General features: G+C 45.4%; 1 protein-coding gene across 2 annotated transcripts in view; it reads right to left on the minus strand.

Annotated features, from left to right (window-relative positions):
• RIF1 (replication timing regulatory factor 1) overlaps window positions 1-22421 on the minus strand; it is a 357947-nt gene that overhangs the window by 77089 nt on the left and 258437 nt on the right. For both annotated transcript variants that reach the window (XM_078681750.1, XM_078681748.1), the window contains exon 29: window positions 17408-20569. In XM_078681750.1, coding sequence (XP_078537876.1) covers window positions 17408-20569 — 3162 coding nt within the window. The remainder of the gene's footprint in view (window positions 1-17407; window positions 20570-22421) is intronic.

Genomic DNA, 22421 nt, shown 5'->3' on the forward strand with positions numbered 1-22421 from the left:
ACTAGCAGGTAACTTCTGAACAACTGCAGGATCAGTATGCCAAAACATTCATCGTGCAATTCATGGGACACCATCTCATTTTTCAGATCAAGAGTAAAAAGAAACTTAGCCAAGGACATCTTACATTTCTTCCCTTGATGAGGAAAGCATTCAGTAGGTGAAGGCGCAGAAGGTGAAGGAGGTTACAGTCTTTGAGAAAAAGAAAAGGAGAATGACATCCATGCCCTATCTTGATCTTCAGAACCAACTCTAGAGCCCCTTTCCTCCGAAGAGCAATAATTTCCTGCTGGAAAACTAACTTTGTCATCCAAGTTGACTGAAAGGATCGGAAGAAGGGCATGAGGAAAATACTGGAAGAGCAGTGCAGATTGTCGAGCAAGGTTACACAGGACCCAGCAGTACTATCTGATGGACTGCCAGAGTACAAAGTGCTGCAACACCACTCCCACACCAAAAGCAGCATGTGGGCCCTTAAGGACAGACTACACAAGGATGTCCAAATGGCTCCTGGGACCGCTACACCAGTTGTCGCTCCGACAGCTTGTTCGGCTGCTGCACAAGCTGCAAGAGTGGATGTGCTGAAAGGGCAGGCTGCGGGAACAGCTGCCGAACAGTACTGTTGGTGCAAAAGGCATACAGGGGAAGCTATTCCAAAGCATCATGCCATGGCTTGTCCCTGTTTAATTGTTCCTGAGCAGAGTCTGCCTTGTTGAGGTAAAAGGTCATGTCCATGAGGTTTGCTTAGACATTTCCAGAGCGAAGGAATCCAAGCATAGCAATATATGGCAATGAGGAGCTCATGGACTGCAACAATAAATCAACCATGTAGGCTTTGTTTTGCTGCATCCTGCCCATCTTCTAAGACCTCTACAAAAATGAGTTGGCATGCCAGATGTAAAGTCTTGTTCATGAAGAGAAGGGCAAGGCTCCCTGAGCAAAAGATCTTCCCCATGGCCTCACTTTTCGCAGACTCCGTTTAGAGGGTAATTTGGGAAGGAGTCATGATTCTGCTTGGAGCAAGAGGACGCCTAAAGGACAGAGCTTTCTGAAGAGGTGCCAGTCATTGGAATGTTGGTCCCAAGGCAGTGGCATCCAGTTCCTTGGGGCCCTGAAATGCACTACAGTGAACCAGGTGGAGCTCCTTCAAAACAGCGCCAACATCCCCTTGGTAAAGGCCACTATCTATGTAGAATCAGGGGTTGGAAAAACGTGACATGGATTAGAAGGCTCCAAGTTCAGAAGTAGAACCAAAAGTGATTATGGTGCCAGCACCAAGTGTGATTCCGAAGTGGAGCTGGGGAACAAATCAGTTGACTAAGATCTACCCATGTAGTGGGATAGATGTTGGGAGTGAAAAGGATCCTTCCAGTGCATTTTGTGCACCCTCCTTGAAGTCCTCTCTCTATCCCTGGAGTACGCTTCAAGTATTTGTCCAACAAGAGTGAGCTGATGTGTGACCGGACACGGACAATGACTTGAGCCACTTGGAATGGTGTTCACTGCCTGACTGCGTCATGAGCAGTTTTCCTCCTGCTACTCGATAGCCTTGGTGTATATGCGGTCACACATCCCACAAAACTTAGTCCTGATTGGGCAGAGGCACCTCAAGCTTATGTTGAGAATGTCAGAGCAACATTTGTCACCAGAGTGGCATTGCTTAAACAACTTTGGAGACATTTCTTCCCATTTAATACTGAAAATAGATTGGAGGGAAATCTTTATGATCGCACTTCCTGAAGCATGTAGACAGGTGCAAATACAGCAAGTGATATCAGTTGGTCAAGATGGGGACTTTTATGACTCCGTGAAATGTCAAGATGGTTCCTGGAACAGAGACTGAGCCATGGTGCCACTTGCTAGTGCAGGAGGGCTTTTCACAGTTTCCAGATCCACTCTGGGGCCTGGAGGGATACAAGAGGTGAGGAATTTGCAGGTAGAAGTAATCATCAAAAAGTGAGTGGGTCTCAAAAATAACCAATGTGTGGTTGTAGAAAAATGTATTTAAAAAATAGGTCAACGAACAACTAAGGTGCGTCAGTTAAGGTTTGGAATGACTGAGGTGATTATGTGGTACATGCTTACCATCAACAGTATCACAACAGACAAAGCAAATAAACATCCCTCTCAGAAGCTCTAGCAAATAATTATATACATAGAAAATATTACTTATGACTGATACCAACCCCACGACATCTGCGGATTATGTCGTAGCAACATACAAAATTCAACAAGAGGGTATGTCAAGTGAATACAGTGGTACTTTTCTTATAGGAGGTTACAATATTATCACGCGCCAATAAAGCCCTTCTGCCGCTTGGGAAAAGCAATTGTAGGGCACAGATGACTGGACCCAGAAAGGCATCTTCAGTCCTTCAATATTTATGATAAGCACCAATTCACTTTTTATAACAGTGGTAATTCCTCATTCATAAAATGACACAAATGGAAAGTCTGTATAGACAATTAAGATTCAAAAATCAATTTTGACAGATTAAGCATGCTGTTGCAGAAAAGACTAAGATGTTTACCTTTGGTAATGCTCGTTCTGGTGGATACTCTGTAAACATACAGATACCCCCCTTTGTGAATGTCCCCAGGAGTCCAGTATCATCCAGAAACTCATGCAATAGTTGATGCACTCTGACAGTTGGAGGAATTGGTGGTACTCATGCTGCCCCGGACAAGATCGCATGCAGCTGCATATAGGCATGGGCTAACATTTTGTCCCCTATACTTATGCCCTCACACATGGAGCGCGGCTGACAAGAATGAACTTGTATTGGCAGTATCGAACATTATTAAATCCCAAAGTCCCCTTCACATAATAAGGATGGCCGATGAGTGATCTACAGTTACATAGTGTATCTACCAGAAATAGTGTTAAAGAATGTAAGTACATTATTCTTCTGGAGGATACTTCTAACTACAGATTACTCTCCTTATGCTTTAATACCAAAACAAAGCACCCTTCCAGGGGACGGGAGTCTCAGGAGTGGGATTGCACAAGGAAGTCCTGCAGGAACAAATGGGCAAAATGGTTCTACGGGTGAACTTGGGAATCAACGCAGAAAGTTCCTGGTAAAAAGTATGTACAGATGCCCATGTGGTGCCCAGCAAATTTCCTGAACAGGAATGCAGCCAGCTAGGGCAGTAGTCACGTCTTTCACCCTGGTGGAACGAGCACCCTGGTGGAAAGAGCCTCAAGGCCTTCAGGAGAATAATTTTGGCCAAGGTATGAGAAGTTGATGTAAAGGACCATCCTCCAGGATACAGTCTGCTTTAACTGCCTTTTTTTTTTTCTTTGAACTTGCAAAGTCCATAAATAACAGAGGATCACCACAGTACGCTTTAGCCCTATCAATATGGGCACGAAGAACATGCCATGGGTCTAACGTACAGAGCCTCAATTCCTCTACAGCCGAAGGAGGATCTAAACATAGGAGGGTGAAGGACTACCTATTGAGACAAGAAGACATTTTTAGAAGAAACAATGCATGGGTCAGGAAAAAGGCAGCATACAAATGCTGAACTTATAGAGCCTGAAGTTCAATAATGAGACATGCAGAAGTGATTGTAATGAAAAACAGTTTTCAAATTCAATAGCCCGAGTACAGCTGTGAAGATGCTCGAAAGGAGCAAACGTCAGAGTGCGGAGTCAAAATTGAGGTCCTAGTATGGCATAGTGAAGTGAAGAAAAGGAACAAAGTGAAAGTCCTTTCAAGAAAACCATCATAACAGGTAATCTGAAAAGCTAATCAGGCAAATGAGGAAAACCTGAAAGAGCTGATGAATAAGTTACTTACCTGGGGTAACAATCTTTCAAGCAAATACTCTATATGCCCACAGATTCCTCACCTTGTGAATATTTCACAGGCATCAGATTGTATCTGGAAACGTTAAAACATCACTCCTGCAAACTGGCAGGTGGCACCTGGAGGCTCTGGGCAGACGCTGATCCACTCCGAAAGAGACAACCGGTGCTGCATATAAGTCACCCATAGGCGCGGATGTCATTTGCTTTATTAAGCCTCCAAACCAAAGATGCAGAGCTTAGCAGATTGACAGGCTCTTGACCAGATCTCTAAATTGGGTCCTTTTTAGATGGAACTTAATTCACAGAACAGGGAGTTGGGAGTGTCACCGAGGTATCTGCGGTTGGAGTATCCACCTGAAAGATTACCGAAGGTAAGTAACTTGAGTAAGTAGTGCTTTCTGGAGTATGCACCATCGTCCACGTAGCTTGGCAAGTATCCAGGAAAGGGACTCTAAGCCAGCACTGTCAACAGCTTTGGCTCGGATTGTGAGACCCTGCAAACCATCTGGAGGCTGTCTCTTAGCCAGTGCATTGCAGATGTTAATTAACAGAACAACCCATCTGGAGATAGTCAGTTTTCGCACTGCCTTGCCCTACCTAGCTCCAGAGAACCCCACAAAGACTCGATAGTCTTCTTGGTGTTCTTTGCTGCGATTTATTTAAAAGCATAGTGCTCCCTTATGGTCCAAACAATGTATTGTTGCTTCCTCCTTAGAGGGATGAGGTGGAATAAAGAACGCTGAAATGGCGATAGCCTGTTTGGAATGAAATGCAGTGGCCAATTTCGGAAGATGCCAACTTATCGGACAAATGTTATAAGATAGATTGACAGAAAAAGAATAAAGTTTTCTCATATCTCTCAAATGCTGGACTTTTGCAGCCTCCTCTGAAATCTGGACAATTTGACAGATTTCCCTGGTGGTATGTCAACTGGGACTTCACGTCTCACTACAGAGCCCACATATGACATCTGGCCTGTTTCACCAGCAGGATGCCGGAAGCAAACAAGGCAAGCAGCCTTAAAGTCATCCATAGTGAGATCCAGGACAGAGGCTGCAACACTTGTATCATTGCCTGAATGTCATGGACTCTCGAATCCAGGGAAAGACAAAATACTGTATCCAGAATGGCTCAGTTTAAAGGAAGTATATGTGAAGGAGTCTGGTGTGACTGCCACACATTAATAGTGAACCCAAATGAAATAAGGCTGCACGCAATTGTCTGGAGGTGGTTCACGGCTGCCCAGGGTGAGTTTGCCTTCAATAGGCAGTCATCAAGGCATGGCAAGACTGGTACACAGACTATGTGCTGAGACCACTGCCATCACTTTAGTGAACACCCAATGGGCAGTGGTGAGAGCAAAGGGGAGCACTGCAAACTGAAAATGCTCCTGGGCAGACAAGTCATGGTCTAGTTTAAGCACCTTGAATTTGTTCTTCTGCAGGAAGGCATTGAGAGGGCGGAAATCTACAAATAGGATGAAGGCCTCAGTCCTTCGGCATCACAAAGTAGAGGGAGTTAACAACCAGCTCGTACTTCCAATGCCAGAACTCTCTCTCTGACACCTTTGGCCAAAAAGGTCTGCCCATCATTTTCTGCTGCAAGACGGACCAGTGGTCCTGTCAGCCACTGTGATTTTAATGATTGTGCAGTGGGTGGAAAGAAATGGGAGGGCGTAGCCCGATGCACAAATTGGAGGACCTACTCGTCTGAGGTGATGGCTTGCCACTCCTGGAGAAAATATCTGATCTTGCATCAGACAGGGCAGCTATGCTTCCAGAAAGGAAACAATAAAGTGGTTTTGCAGCTGTGGTTCGAAAGGCGAGGATCGAAGCTGTAGTATACCTGATGCCCAACCCGAATTGCATCTGCCACTTCCGATGGAAGAGAGATATCCTTCAGTTGGTTCAGCTCAATCCTCATGCATAAAGGTGTAGGTTAGGGTGGGGTACTCAACTTGGTGATTGAACAAAAGATTTTACTCCTGAGAGGAACACTAAATGGAGGTCAGATAATCTACGGTAGGCATTCAGAGTTCTAGACTACCTGAGCTCAATCAGCAACCATCAAAGCAAGATGTGCTCTGTCCTACCAGACTTTATTCTGGACCCATGGGATCAGTAGTAAATGCCCACCACCTACAGAAGACTGAAGTCTCATTGAATGTGAGCACTGACTCCTAGATACCCTGGAGGGGAAACTTCAAAGCACAAAATCCTGCATAAGGAGCGATTTTGGAGGCAGTTAAAAGGTCTAACAAGGTAGCATTCCACAAGGTGAAAGAAAATACCATGCATCACCTCTAGGTGTAAATTTCACTAGTGGGTGGCAAGATGACTCATGTTGAGCTAGTTTACTCTGCTTTTAAGGTGTTCCTTCCCTCTACATGACTGGCACTTCACTGTATCTACCCGACAGTCAATGCCACAACCTCTAAACATCCTGATAGAGCATGTGACCAAATGCTCCACCCTAACCACCTTGCATGTAGCAGGCCCACATGCCAATCACAATGTCCCTTAGCACTTGGAACCACCTGCTCCCGATGGAAGGAACAAGTGCCTTGAGAACCAGTTTGGCAATGAACTCAAGTAGGTTTAATGCAGTGGCACTTCTTCACCAGAGAACAGACATCTGATCTTCACATCATCCAGATGAACTCTTAACTGATAAAAGATTCACCAGTCATCATTCTGATTTCCAGAAGGGATAAGGGGGAAAAAAAACACACAGCACCTCAGATTGGCACCTATAACTGAAGGAGATTATGGATACTGGCTGAGAAGCTTCTCCAATGTTGGGCCCACTGCAATCAAGTTCAACTGAAGGGCTTCCTTGTTCCACTCGGCTGGAGATACAAGAAGGTTGCATGATACTAGTAGACCAAGGTGTATCAGACCATCAAGGCAGGATCATAGCCTCAAAGACCCGGACTCACTACAGAGGAGGAAAAAGCTTCAGGGCAACTGTGCTCATAACGGACAACGATACTGTGCTCTGTAGGTGACGAGGGGCTGGCTGAAGCCTTTATTAGTAGCCATCAAAGAATGGAAATATATGCAAATACCTGTGGGGATGGGCCACCACTCCTGATGATCTTCATAAAAACCTAGAGCCAATGTAGGGCATGGTGGTAAACTGAAAACACCATCCAATTTTCCACGTTTATGGCCACCAGAAATAAGCATCATTTTGAGCTTCTCCTTTCTGAAGAACAAGTTCAGCTACCTGAGATATAGAATCATCTTCAGTGCTCTATCCTCAGGGATTGGGAAGTACGGTGACTGACATCCCATCAAATGCTCTACTTTGGGCACCACCTGAATCACACCAAAGATGAGCAATATCAATACCTCCCTGGCGAGAACTCTGGCACGATTTGCTACATCAATACAATGGGGGATGTGGCAAGAAAGAGAGGAGCAGGACCTCTTGGACAATTTGTAGAGCACATGGGTTTACCGTGATCAAGCACCAGTTTCATGGGAAATGTCGAATCTGGCTTCCAATGTGTTGCAGTTGTCAGCTTGAGGGTGAAACCACAAGGTTTCAATGGGATGTCAAGAGGAGGGCTGAAGATGCATCTGCCTCTGCCGGTGCCACATCCTCTGCCCCAACGCCACAATAAATCTGTGGGGTGCTGAATCACCAGCACCAGCACCAGGTTTTCAGCAACTAAAGCTTTCATACCACACCAGACACGTTTTTCTGCTAATGTTGCTCCTTGGCTCTTCTGCAAGACCTCAAAAGGAAGGACTTAACCCTCTCCAGCTTCCTTTACCCATCACATCGTTTCCTTTTAACATTGCAACTCACATAATTTTTGCTTTTCACTTTTGTATTAAACTACTGTTGCAGTGAAAGCCTGTGGCCATCCAATCGGGCTGGAATGCCACAGTTCGTGAGTGGCACAGCAGTCCTTATTCTTCTACTGTCTTGCTACTGAGTGTCCAGTCTATCAGTTCTTTGAATCCTCTCACCTTTTACTTTCTTCGCAGTCATCAGCCTTTGCTTTTTTCAATTTTGCATCCTCCTGGATTACACTCTGGCATGTAGAAAGAACAAAGTAATAAAAAAAAAAAAGTTGTTCCTCAGATTTGGCAAGTTATTCCTTACCCTTCTTTTCTTAACCCCTTGGCTGTGGCGGTATTTCCGCCGCAGCGCAAGGGGGAGGGGTGGCCGCGCGGCGCCGCCATGCTCGTGACGGAACCACTCCATCACGAGCCTCGGGCGCGCTGTGCTGGTGACGGAGGCGTTCCGTCACGGCCCCGCCCGCTCAATAGAACGCGCCGCGAAGGCGCAGCGGCCGGGCCATGACGGAACCACTACGTCACCAGTACAGCGCTTCCGTGGCTGGTGACGGAGTGGTTCCGTCACCAGCATCGATGAGGTTAAAAGTATGTCCTTTTTCTTAGAAGTACAGCCTTATTCTAATAGCATCTTAACTGTTCTTCTCAACTTCGAGTAATGGTCTCTATACAAAATTACAGTACTCCAGAATGCCTCCTACTCCTTGGCCAACTTCTTCATATACTGCATCATTCCACTTTTACCCTGGTTTCACATTTCTTCTTCCCTTGTTCCATGATTGTATAATTTGCTTATTCCATTTTACTGCTATTATTTTTAAAGAGTCCCTCGTTTGAAAATTTCTGGGATTCCTTCAAATTAACAAATGATTATTTTAAAAAAATTATTTGCCCATTTAAAGTTCTCTTTACATTCAAAATATCTTAAACTTCTAAGACCCATCTTTTTACATTTCTACAGTAGCACTGCTACCTTTCCTTCAATAAGAGAAAGTTATTTACTTGCTGTACTATTTTTCTAGTTTATAATCTACCTGTAGATTCCTTACCTGTAGAATAAACCACGGAGTCGGAGTGGCCAGTGGGGGGGCTGGCTTCATATAGATGCCAGAAGTAGCATCAAGTAATGCCACTGAAACCATATACCACCCAACCCAGCAGAACGTCAATTCCCATCAATTATTTTCCAAGCCTTTGTGGCGAGCTGACGGACTGACCGTAGTGCAGTGCCCAAACATATTTTGGGGTCTTATTAAATTTCCTTACAACATTCCATCAAACGGAAAGGAGGGCAGGGTTGTTAAGTAATCTGCAAGTAGATGAATTAGCAACCAGAAAGATCATTAACGCAGGTAAGTAATTTTCTTCTGAGGGATACCGCTATAGGCAGATTCCTCATCTGTAGAGTAGGTTTTAGTAATAGATCCTCTGGGAGGAGGTTTGATGGATGGTTAGACTAGTAAACAGCAAGACTGATCTGACTGTCTCTATGCACTTTGGAATCTAGACAGTAAAGCTTGGCGAATGAATGTATGTAGTGAGGCCCATGTAGCTGCCTTGAATATACCTGCAATTGGTACTCCTCTTGCTAGAGCAGAAGTGGCAGCTTATCACCCTGTTGGATTTGGCCCGGATCCCTTCTGGATATTCTTTCTTGGCCAGTGCGTAACAAGTCTCAATGCAGAGGCGATTCCAGCTCAATAGGGTCCTTTTTGGACCACTTGGCATTTCTTGACACCGCAGTACCCAATGAAGAGCTGGTAATCCAGTTGCGTCTCCTTGGTACAGTCCAGATAGTTGACTGCCCACATAGCATCCAACCTATGCAAACACTTTTCCTCCTTTGTGAGATGCGATGGGGGAAGATATAAGTTTGGAAGAATAATGGACTGACTCAGAGGGAAAGGAGTCACCATCTTAGACAGGAAGGCAGCCCCTGGTTCTCAATACCAACTTGTCGCGGTACAAAGATGTATATGGAAGACGAAAATCTGTAACCCGCATACCCTTTGGACTGAGGTTATTGCCACTTGAAAAACTGTTTAAGGTCAACATAGCCAAAGGGGTCAACATAGTCAAAGGACAACTGTGCATGGGCTCAAAGAGTTCCCGCCCCATCAAAGAATTTGAGACAAAATTAAGATCCCATTGGGGGGGGGGGGGGGGGGGGGGACTACAAAGGTGTTGGAGGTTAGAGATAAGGCAATCCTTTCAGAAAATGCATTAACAATTGGGGACATGAACAGGGACGGCTGATCTGGCGCATAAACATGCATCTAAGTACCCCTAACAATATTAATCGCACAACACCCTCTCTTAGCAAGGGTTCTAGGTTATTGCTCAAGCGACTAATCTGCTCCATCTGCAAGAGTAAACCGACTTTGTAGAGGGGTGATGCATTGATAGTATAATATTAAACACCTCGGAGGCCAGCTGAAAGGAACTCCGATGTCTATGATAACCTCTGTCTGAATGGCAGTACGTGAGGGGCTTGTGGAGAAGGGCACAGAACTGCTGGCATTGGACATGCTCCAAGGGAGCGAAAAAGTCAACATGAGAAATGCCCTGAGCTAAGTTCTGGACTACCTCCGGCAAAAGATGCCACCCATGACTGCTAAGATAACACCTACTCAAGTGATCAAGCCCCTTAAGAAATCTATTTACAATAGGAGATTTAAATAAGGAGGGCTGGTCTGGCAGCCTCAAGAAGGCAGACAAGGCCAAAAGGTACCCTTAAAGAGTGCCTAGAGCTGGCCATGCTGTGTAAGAGACAAAATAAAGATAAGGACTTGAGAGAGGAAAGCAGAAGGGATCAAGACCTTTCTGCATAATATTTGAATTTCTTACCCACCAGCCGGCGTTTACGGTCAAGGTAGACGTGTGCCAAAATAACATTACAAGAGAAAGGTCGAATGCGGTCAATTGCTGCCACTCAATCTACATGCAAGCATGTGTAGAGTTGACAGGTTTGGGTGGTAGACCCCTCCTATGCTGCTGCAACAGAAGATTCTCCCGAAGGGGCAGCCTGATCGGAGGTTTGATGCTCAGTTGAAGAAGCTCGGGACACCAGACGCTCCGTACCCAGCCTAGAGCCACAAGAATGACACTGGCCTAGCCGCTCCTGATCTTGTTGGCCACTCTGAACAAGAGTGGTATTGGCAAAAAGGCATACAGGTGAACTGACCTCAACTCGAGACGAAAAGCGCTGCCAAAGAGTGCCGCCTTGGAAACTCCTGCTTGTAAAACTGCTGACATTACGCATTCTCGGTAAAGGTGAACAGATCTAACCAAGGCTCTCCCCACTTTCGAAAGATACCTTGAGACACCATTCGTCATCCCCAAGGCATCGACGGCGGAGTGAGTGCATCCTGGCTTTGAGGGAACCTGCAAGGTGTTGAACCACCAAGGATATGCCCAGCTGTTCCGGTCATGTCCAGAGATACAGGGACTCTTTAAGAAAGAGTCCTTCACCTCGCCCTGTTTGTTGCTGTACAACATTGTGGTTTGTGAACACCTGAAACAGCTTTCCATTGATGGAAGAAAAGCTTTCAAGGCCAAGCAAACCAATCTAAGCTCCAGGAAGTTGATGTGGAGTGCTGATTCCGCTGGAGACCAGTTGTCTGATCTCCGCCTCTCCCAGATGGCCGCCCTATAGCAGGAGTGACACATCTTTCACTACTGTGTGATCTGGTTTGGGTGGGAGAGGGGCCTTCTTCTGACCCAATTGTGGTTAGCCCCCACTGCAGGTCATGTGCAGTTCCGCCTGAGATCTGGACCATATCAAAGAAATTCCACTGATGCTGCACCACTGGAACTTCAGGTCCCATTGCAAAGCCCACAAATGTCATCTGCACATGCCACGTGTCACAAGTGGGAGACCATGAGGCCTAGCAGCCTCAGTAAATCTCACCAAAATCCAGGATAGAGGCTGAAACAGTATCATAGCCTGACTATATTGGACTAGCCGGTCGGGTGGATAGACCCAAAACTGCACTGAATCCAGAACAGCTCTGATGAAATGGAGCATCTGAGAGGGAGTCAGGTGTGACTTTGGCATATTGATATTGAACCCAAGCTAAAGTAGGAGGTTTGCCGTAGTCTAGAGGTGGGAGAGGACAGTTTGGGGTGAGCTCACCTTCAACAGACAGTCGTCACGATAGGGATAGACTGGCACCCCTGATTTGCACAGATGAGCTGCGACCACCGCCATCACCTTGGTGAACACCAGAGGAACGCTGAAAAAGGGGAGCACAGTGAGCTTGAAGTGTTGTGGCCTACCGTGACCAGTAGGTAACGCTGATGAGCATGCAGGAAAAGAATGTGAAAATACACTACCATCCAGTCTCCAGGGTCTGGGGCAGACAAGACCTGAGCCAGAGTGAGCATTTTTAACTTTTGAGGAAGTAGTTGAACCCTCACATTTCTAGGATAAGATGGAGGCCCTTGTTCTTTTTCGGGACCAGAAAGTAGCAGGAACAGCAACCACAGCTTACTTATGGCACTGGAACGCTCTCTAGGTCACCCTTGGCCATGAGAGTCCCAACTTCCTCCTGAAGCAAGTTCAGGTGCTCCTCTGTCACTCGGTCATACGTTGGAGGTATGGAAGAAGGGGTATTCTTGAAGGGGAAGGAGTAGCACCTTCAGACTATCTGAAGAACCCACCTGTCCTACGTGATGTTTTGCCACTGGCAGAGGTGATGGCTAATTCTGCCACCAACTAGCCGCCCATGATCTTGAAGGGCCAAACTAGGAAGTTTTGGAGGCTGCAGGGGGAGGATTGGACTGACACAACCTTCACTGAGCAGTCTTCTGGCTGGGATGTGGCTCACACAGCTGAAAGCCCCTTCTGTAGGGGCGAAAGGCAGACTGGTTGCCACTGAAAGGCCAAAGGACTTGGTTGTGACCCATGACTCCTTAAAGAGCTCAAGGCCATGTCTGCCTTGTCTCCGAAAGAGACTGGTGCCATCAAAGGGCATTTCCATAAGAAAAGCCTGGCCATCCCCCAAACAAACAGAAGTTCTCAGCCAGGCTTGGAGTCGAACAGTCACAGTTGATAACAGCACACTGCCCAATGAGTCGGTTGTGTCAGGCCCACTAAAAATATTGAACTCTGCCACATCTCTCCTGTCTGATACTGCTTAGGAGAGAATGGCCGGAGCCTCCTCACGGATCTGCAAAAGCACTTACGGAATCGTTTCCCACAAGGAGAGGGAGTAATGGCCCAATAGGCACGCAGCATTCACCAAACACAAAGCAAGTCTGGGGGAAGGAAAACATTTTCTTGCCCCAACTATCTAGCCTCTTGGATTCCCTGTCTGGGGGTGTGGAAGGTAATGCGCCTTGTGAGTTAGAGGCTTGGACCACCCAGCTCTCGGGGGTAGGGTGGGTGGTGAGGCATATTGGGTTGCACGGTGCAGACCATGTTGGCAGGCAATTGTCCTATTCACAGGAGCCCCTGTGTTGAGCTTGGACCAGGTCCCCAGAAGGACATCAGTCAAGGCCTCATTTAAAGGCAGGAGGAGTTCCAAGGATGAGGCACCCGGCTGCAGGATTTCTGTCAAGATACTAGTCTTTACTTACACTGAAGGAAGCTGAATGTCCAGGACCTCAGCTGGATATGAAGCTCCCTCCACCATAGTCACATAGGGGGAGAAAGCAGGCCAGAATCTGGAGAGGTATCTAGTCCACTGGTCTCACTCAATTCCTCATACCAGTCCATTTCATGGTCAGGTTGGTCTTATAAAGGGTCCAGCTACCCTTTCAAATCTTTCTCCATTCCTAGGCTTTCAAAATAAGGCTAAGGAACCAATGTAGGACCCAAGGGTGCAGGTGGCGCCGATCCTGCTTCGGGTTGTATGGGATAAGAATAGGGCTGGTGCCACCGGGGTGCATCAGCCGCGTCAGGAGTCCTGGCACATGGGCCGTGCAGAGGCATGACCTGCGCTGGTCCCGATCCATCACTGGAAGCACTGGGGAGAGGGAGGTGGGGTACAGGCATCGGGCTAGAGAAGCGGAACCCAATGGAGTCCCCTCTGAGCCAATATGAAAGTATATACCCAGGCCTACAGTTATAAAGACAACCAAGGCTATTTAAACAACAAACTTTTAAAAAAAAGGGGTTAAAACACAAAACAAGTTTTTCAGATCTTTAAGAATTTAATTCTAGTGGTAAAAAATTGATAAATGATAATTTTTTACCACTAGAATTAAATTCTTAAAGATCTGAAAAAAACTTGTTTTGTGTTTTCACCCCTTTTTTTAAAAGTTTGTTGTTTAAATAGCCTTGGTTGTCTTTATAACTGTAGGCCTGGGTATATACTTTCATATTGAACAATTTCCCTGTCCCAGGATTTTTATCCTTTCCAGGGGGTCCCTGATATACTACGCAAGTCCCCTCTGAGCCTCCAGGGCCCGAAGGGTCAGGTTACTCAAATATGAGGCACATGGTATCATAACATTCTTTAAGATGGGCGTAGGTTCATGGAAAGGCAGGGAAGTGTGGAGCTTTCCTGCCGTTCTAGGCACAGTTTCTGCAGAACCAAGCCTAGAACGTTGAAAGTCCTCCATCAAATCATCCAACAGATAGGGAGAAGTTTAGGCATGCTTTGCTTTCTTATGCCTCTTTTGTGACCGACTTAAAGACTTCAAGTGGGAGGAGAACTCATGATTCCCGGTGCGGTGCCCAGACCTTCCTCTAGCCCGGGACCGGGAAAAAGACCTCCAGGGCGAATGGCTTGGTGCCAGGCCGCTATTAGCTTTAGGTACCGCTCCCTCAAAGCTTTCGGCACCATGGCCAGGCACCTGGAGCACGACTTAGAGTTGTGCTCGCCCTCCAGGTACCAGAGTGGAGGATCCCTTACAGATATGGCGCGACTCAGGTAGAGCCAACTCCAAATCTATGTTGAAGGAGCAGAAAAAGAGAAACTCATACCGTTACAGCAGGGAAGGTGCTAAATGGCTTGGGTGATGTCACGTGACACCGCTTCCGGCAGCAATGTGAAGCTAAAGCCCCTTTCCAGCGATGTGAAAGCTTTGAAGTTTCAGGATCCAGTTGGACGTCTGGGTTTTTACTACAGGTGAGAAATTTGCAGTAGTTATCAGAAACCAGTTTCTACGTGCGCACTAAACAAACTACCCCCAATTCTTAAACTGATTCTTCACACAACTTTATACTCATTCACTTTTAGTTATCGGCTTCTGGCATTATACATCTACAAAAACATTGCTAGGGAACATTTGTTATCAACCATGAATAGCTACATTTATGCTTTCCATGAACTGATTAACTGAAACCCGGCTCCAGTAAATGGTTTTAGCAGTTTGGATTTCTCAGCAGTGAGTGCAGAGAAGTCTACAGTAGTAAATTCACCCAGAAGGGGAGTGAAGAGGGCAGAAAAAGGTGTGATTAGCTTTGTAAATTTACCAACACCCACACGCAAATTCAACGGCATTTACAAACAGAAATTCAACCCTTTCACACATTGGAAATTGCCAGAGATTTGTTCCAGCCAAGGGCTGGAGTAACACCTGTACTAGGATGGTAAGAGGAAAGGATCACCTCTAGACCTAGATATAGAGGAAAGGATCACCTCTAGACCTAGATATAGGGGAAAGTCTTTCTCCATTAGGAACTTTCCTCAACAGACAAAAGTAGTTTTGCATATTGCAGTCGTCCTCGCTGTGCAAATGAATGCTATGTACAATCCTGCACAGGAAGAATAGGTAGCATCAAGGTCATAGGACTGTTGCAAAAGTATGTCTCGAACCATGCACCTGACTTTTGCAGACATAGTATTAGCCCCAGCTTGTGATTTGCGATAAATGTGTACATGTATGTACTTTCACATTTATCCTTGTGAATCAAGCCTGATTGGTTGTTCTATTCTTTGGTTGTTTTCTTGCAGTACTATCAGTTTGATTTCACTTTACTATTATTCTATATTCGTAGCCATATCCATTTAGCTACATGGGTTAATCTGGTCTTCCCCACTCCCCTGCCACAGTTTTTGGATCCTTCAAGGCTCTGTCGATGGCACCCTTCTGCTCTCAATTTTCAATTTTTATTCACTTGGCATTTTTCCTTTCAGTACTAATTATTTTCAGATCTCTTATTTTCCCTCTTTCCTCCGTAGTCAAACAACTATTTCTTGTGGTGTAGCTTCATTCCAATCTTTTGTCTTACTCGTTATCGCATATAAAGCAAGATCTTTGGCTTAAGGGACCACTGTCTACCAAAAGATCCAACACAAGCTTTGATGAGGCGTACGGTCAATGTGATCCTGTAACCAGAGAGGGACATGCAAAGTACGAAAGCAAGAACACTGATGACAAGCCAGGCAAGAAGATGACAGACAAGCTGGCTATTGATAGTAGCATGCTTCGCAGGTGATTGGCCTATGGTCTTTGCCCACAACCCTGGCTAGCCATCAGTGAACGCTTAATATTGATTTCTGGAGACAGAGCTGTACGTGATCATCAAAATAGTGGTAGAATCCCTTGTGAATTTGCCTAGCTCACAGCAAACAGCAGGCAGAAGACAAGACGTGTCCTGGAATAAGTCATCCTCACTCTGATTAGACCTGCAGATTTTAAGAGATAAACAGAAGCAGCATGTGCAGCATAACAGTGTTCCATGATAGAAAAAAATCCTGAAAAGACAGCAAAAAACAAGCAGTGTCTGAGGATTCTGGAAATGCCTGTGAACAACAATGTAAAGAAAGGCTAAAAAGCATTTCATGAACAGAGCAAAGTGGTGGCCTCTGACAGCATAAATCCTCATGGAATAGGTGAAAGGTCCCATCAGAGAAAATCAAAAAATTCTGTTAGACGCCCAGGAGAAAACAGAATGGACTTCGCCCATGCTGAAAAATAAAAGCTGTACACGAAAAGCACTTTCACACAAGATCATAAAAATAACCTAAAACTCATCTGAAGAATCCCTTGATGAGCAATACAATTATCAGTTTGTGTTTATTCTCGAACCAAGCCTAGAGTTTGCTGACGCATTGGCTGAGTCAAAGGGCTTAAAATGGGTTAAGTTGGCTACAATTGTGATTATTATTGTACTAAAGATTCCCAGCTTGCAGGCAGACAAACTCAAAACATGTGCATCTATGACAGCGCAAATACTGGCTAACAGCAGTGAGATCCCATCCACAAAGAGACCATTGCCCAATTTAATCCAGCACCTAGAAAAGCTTGCGAGTTAACATGAAGGAGAAATTAGTTACTAGTAACACAAGCTCTAGTCATAGATGTTCATCCTCCATTTAAACAGAGTACTTTTGCAGATGTGTGGAATTGCAAAACAAATACAATAGGTTTTCACATTTATTAGTTTTGAAAACATGCAGATAAGATGTAATATGCCTAGCCATATTTTTTAAAAGAAAACCTAATCTAATTTACTGAGTCAACATAGTGCACGTTTGACTGAAATCGCTGCCACGTACTAATGTATTTTACAAGAAAACAGAAAGTAGGGAAGGATGTTCCTAAGACTGAAAATCTGTTCGTTTTAATGTCTTTGTACGTTGAAAACTTTTTTACCCACTGTTGTGAACCCTACTTAAGATTTCCACAGCAAACTATTTCCATTACAGGTAAAAGAGTTTCAGATGGCAAGTTAAAAACTCCCATGGGTGGCACACTCACTTTGTTCATCTCATCTTTGCTAGAATTGCGGAGTTCTCTAATGCTAAACAAGACAACACTACTGGTCAGGATTCTGATAGACATTTTTCATCACAAATTCGAACAAATTACACATTGCAAAATCATTTACCTTGTTCAATGGAGAAGGTGATTCATCCTCCTGTGGTCTTTTTATACCCTTCTTTAAAATGCTGGTTGAAGGAGAAGCAGACGGAGACCAGATGCAGCGGGCTTGCACTTCGCTCGGACTTCCATTTATTGAGACCAGAGTAGCACATTCAAGTCCCTTCAATTTAGGGGGAGAACCCACAATGTCAATGTCCCCCACAGCTTGTCCTCCCGAGATTGTACAGTCTGTTGTGCTTTGCTTGTTAGTTGCGTCAACACAGACCATGGAATGTTCGTCAGAGCTTGGGAGGTCTAAGGCAGATTGCTCTCTAGAGGTTATATTGGGCACCCCAGTCTGCTCTCCTGAGGGTGCAGTGCCCACTACGGTTTCTTCTCCAGAAGTTACACGGGCCAGCATAGTTTGTTCTCCAGATATTACAGAGCTCCCAAAAGCTTGCTCTCTAAAGGATGCAGTGCCAACGCCAGTTTGCTGCAAAGGTGCTTTTTCCTCAAATTGTCCTTCTGAAGATGCAATGTCCATAGCTTGCTCTTCGCAAGCTAGTTGTCCAACTACTGCAGAGTCTGATTGAACTTTGACAGTTAAACTGCTCTGCACCTCACTTGTGGCGAGACAGCTAGAAACAGTTTGAGAGTTGTCAATGACCATTTCATTGTGATCACATTCACTAATCAATGATGCTGTGTTTGTTGGCAATGCTTCTCCCAAAATCTCTTCAGCCAAAGCATCCGTTGTCACTTTCTCTTCCTGTACAAGAGCAATTGATTTATCACACTCAGTCCCAAGAGTAACAATATGTTTCTCCTGCGCCTCTTTGGAAACATTTTCTGTTGGAGGGCATGGCTTGCATATTTTGTCTAGTTCTTTAAGTTCTGCCACAGAAGCTATAGCTGTATGCGTAGCACAGCGCAGTGCTGCTTCCTCACTGTCCTCGCTGCTAGTAATCCGAGGGACAACAGTCATTTCATCCTCTGAGCTAACACTAGATGCTTGATCAACAGACTCCTTAAAAAAGTGCGGCTTTTTACTTGAAAGCAGAAGTGTGCTCTCTGCAGAGGGTCCCGCAAAAACACTATCCTCAAGCTCCCCTTCAATGCTGCTTGCTTCGACAGCAGAAACACTAGCAGACAATGATTTTATGTTGTGGTCAACAGGCTTTAGGTCTTGCTTCTCTGAACTTTTTAAGTCCATGAGTGGCTTTTCTTCCAGCTGACCTGAACAACAGTCACAGCCTTTTGACTTCCGCAACCGTTTGCTTCTTTTGTGTTGACATTCCAAAGGAATAACACTGTTCTCTGAACAAAAGATAACATCAGAACTTGCTGCTGAGAAATCGCCTATCGCTGGCTCGGTGATCAGGCTCTCTGTTTTTCTCAAATCTTCTGAAGCACGCTGGACAATATCATGGGTCTTATTGGAGTGCACAGTTTCAAAATCCGGTTCAGAAAGGTCTGCACCTATACTTTTGAGGACTTGGCTTTTGGGTTCAACCTCACTTGCACTTTGCTCAATGACCATTTTATTGGAGTCAATAAATCCAGCAGGCTCATTTACATATGTGCAGTTCGTCTTGGATTGGTCCTTTAGCTCATAAGTATTGCATAACTCTGTAGTCTTTGTGTCTTTCTCAGAGCTGGATTCAACTTCATTTGTCATAGGTGGCAATGGGCCCTTATCTCCTTCAATAGGTGTAGCTGAGGGGTCTTGTTTGTGGGACTGTTCATCATTCTTTGGGTCCAAAGGGCTTATACCCTTAGGTCTGCCTCTAGATCGTTTTTTTGTTGTAATTATGTCTTCTTTTGTCTCAGAACTGTCAGACTCTGAGTTTTCTGTGCCTGGGAGCAAAATAAGTGATGCTCTCCTTGTTTGGTATCGTGAACGCACAGTTGTTTTTTCCTTAATTCCCTTTTCTGAACTGAAATCCTGGGAATCGCACGTTTCAGACTTCCTACCATCATTCAGGGAGCCTTCAATACTTTTACTAATGTCCTCCTGGAGAAAAGCTCCATTCTCACAGAGTTTGCTCAAATCTTTTTTTTCACCAAGATCACTCAATATCTTTTTCTTAGCAAGATCACATGAAACCACCTTCTTACCAGGTTCACTTGCATTGTTTTTGCTGAGATCGCCCAAAACCTTTTCAGGAAGATCGGTCAAAACTTCTTTTTTAATGCGATCGTTCAAGACCTCTTTCCCAAAACCACCTGCATCACTATTATCAACCCGATCGTTTTCATTCTGCCCACCTCTTAAAAGACCATCAACCTTCTCCAGTATAGGTTTGTTTTGTTGCAAATCACCTTTTATGTGTAGTGCATTTTGTACATACATTTGTTCACCCAGACTACCATCTTTTTTCAGATGGTCAAGTTTTTGTTTATCATCAATACCAGATTCTGAGACATCTAATCGACGTCTTGAACGTCTGAGTGACATTTGGTTTACAGCTGTATTCTGAATAAGTAGATCTGAATTATTTTTCAGATCCAATATTCCTTCCCCAGGGGGCTTGTTTTCTTTAGATTCAATATCAGCCTGTGTCTCATTGACCCGCTTTGACTCCTTAACAACCCCTTCTAATGGTATTACATTGGATTCTTCTTGCTGGGTATCCGGAATACACTCAGCATCTTCAAGATGCATTTGTTCCTCACTTGATTTAGGTTCCTCACAAGTAGATATGTTCATGGAGTCTTCTACCTGACCTCCGCTTGCTAAAAGCTCATCTTGGCTGGGACAATCAACTTCTATCATGTCGGACTTTTGCCCTGAGCCAAAAGAATCAGTCCTGGCAATTTTAGCACCATTTTTCTCCTCCATTTTACGTTTCCCCACATTCTTTGCTTGTGCCCCAGTAGACGATTTCTTAACACCAGGGACAGTAACTATGTTAGACACTGGGAATTTGTCTGAAGAGGGGCTAAACTGTTTATTCCCTGAACTGTCAAACTTTTCTAAAGTGATGAATGACAGTCTTCGACTTGCAGGCGGTGGTGGTGTGTCAGAAACTACATCAGAAGACACAGAGCTATTACTGCCAGTTGAAGTGTTTCCACCAATGGACATATTTTCTTCCTTATGGATCGATTCATCCAAAAGCTTCTCTTCAGGTAAGCATTCGGTGTCCTTGTTGGTTCCAGCTGCTTCTGTGTCCATCTTATCCTCCTGCAGAAAAAGCAAATAATTGGAAGTTTAATATCAAAGAAAGTAAATGTTTGTCAGTGTAGAAGGCTAGCTTAGTATATGGTGCACACTTATTTAAGTGAAGTACCCTGCGCTAATCCAAACAACCCTTATGGTGATTTTAGTGGTCTTAGACAACCTTAGAAAGCTCCCTAGGAGGTAGTTGTGGAGAGCAGCCTTAAGGCTTAGTCCAGAAGGAGTGTTAAGCAGCTTGTTTTAAAAGAACTAATCAAAGAGTAGGTTTAAAAAAAACAAAAAGAACCACACAGGGTAGTTCTAGAAATAAGTATATTTATTATACACACTCACTAACACATTGGCATATCTCCTACCTGGAAACAACACAATATTTAAAATGTAAACAGGTAAGCACAAATAGACAGTGGTCTCCATGGGGAGACCAAACCATAAACTAAAGAAGTAGAAATCGAACTGTGACTGAAGTTGGGACTTGTGTCCCCAGCTCTTCCGAGTCTTCTGGTTCAAGGAACCACTCGAGGCAATTGCCCAGGAAGCCCACGGAAGCTGTGGGCAGAGTGGAAACACAGACGCGTACTCCATGCAAGTCAGTGGGAAAGTCGTGGTTGTAGTTTTTAAGGACCCTGAAGAAACTCAGTGGAAGACCGAAGGTTGGGGAGTCACCCCACCCGTGGATACCCCAGGAACCAGGATACCTACAACAGGGAAGCCAGGTGCATAGGTGTGATGTGACGTCGGAAACCGCTGTAGACCACAATGGAAGACTTCAGCAAAGATGCCGCTGGCGAAAAAAGGAGTCCGGTGAAATCCAAGGATGGATTCGTGAAGAGGAGAACATGCAAGTAGAGGGGACAGAGTCTATGTCCCTCAGAAGTGACCAGGAGGCACGGAAGACCAATGACCACAGAGGACGAAAGATGCAGGAAGGGTGATGGTGACCATGTCGCTCCAGAAGCACTTAAGTAGCTGCCCCACGCCGGAAGTCAAGAACCAGGGTGTTTGTGTCCGGCAGGGGCACCAAAAAGCCTTTGCAGCCGCAACAGACGCGATAAACAAAAAAGGTGCAGCGCTGGGACAGGTGCAGCATTGGGACTAGTCCGGTCCAAGGGACTCACAAAGTGCAGGAGTCCGAGCAGGCCCCAAGAAAGCGGCGGACCCCACTGAAGTCAAAGACCCTCAAGAGGGCAAAGGAGACGCAAGAGTACCTCTAGCAGCTCACAAAAATGCAGGCCCACGGTGCTGAACATGCGGGGAGAAGGAAGATTTTGGCAGGAAGAGATGCTGGAGGAAGGAGCTTCTTGTAGCACGAAGATCCCTGGAGGACCAAGCCAACAAGCCATGGCAACAGCAAGTTGACAGTGCACAGAGGTTCTGTTCCAGTAAGTTCAGGCTAGGGATACTGGCATCAAACTTGCTTAGAGGACAGGTTAGGCCTCGAGGGAATTGCAGATCCACCACCTGTGTTGCTGAGCCTTTCTGAGTCTGAGACGTCAGGAGCAGCAGACCGGTCAGCTTCATTGCAGTGCCTGCAGTTGAAGTGACACCTCCACTCCAAGGGAGATTCCTTCAGATGCCTTTCATGTCCATGGGCTTGTAGAAGAACCTGGAGGAAGCACAGGCACAGACGACGAAGATGACTTGCAGAACAGCAAGACTAGGAGCAGCAGGAGTCGTCCTTGGTGTAGTCTCGGTTCCAGGTGAAGTCCAGCGAAGTCCAAGGTGCGCAGAAGGTTGAAGTGGTTTCGCGTTCAAATCTTGTCCCACGACGAATCTGAAGAGCAACCCCCAGGTAAATACTTAAGTACCCTAGGGAAAGGGTTGGGAAACTAAAGGGTCCCTCCCAGAGGAGGGTGTG

This window comes from Lissotriton helveticus, chromosome 3_1 (genome assembly GCF_964261635.1).
Source record: "Lissotriton helveticus chromosome 3_1, aLisHel1.1, whole genome shotgun sequence".
Classification (NCBI taxonomy): domain Eukaryota; kingdom Metazoa; phylum Chordata; class Amphibia; order Caudata; family Salamandridae; genus Lissotriton; species Lissotriton helveticus.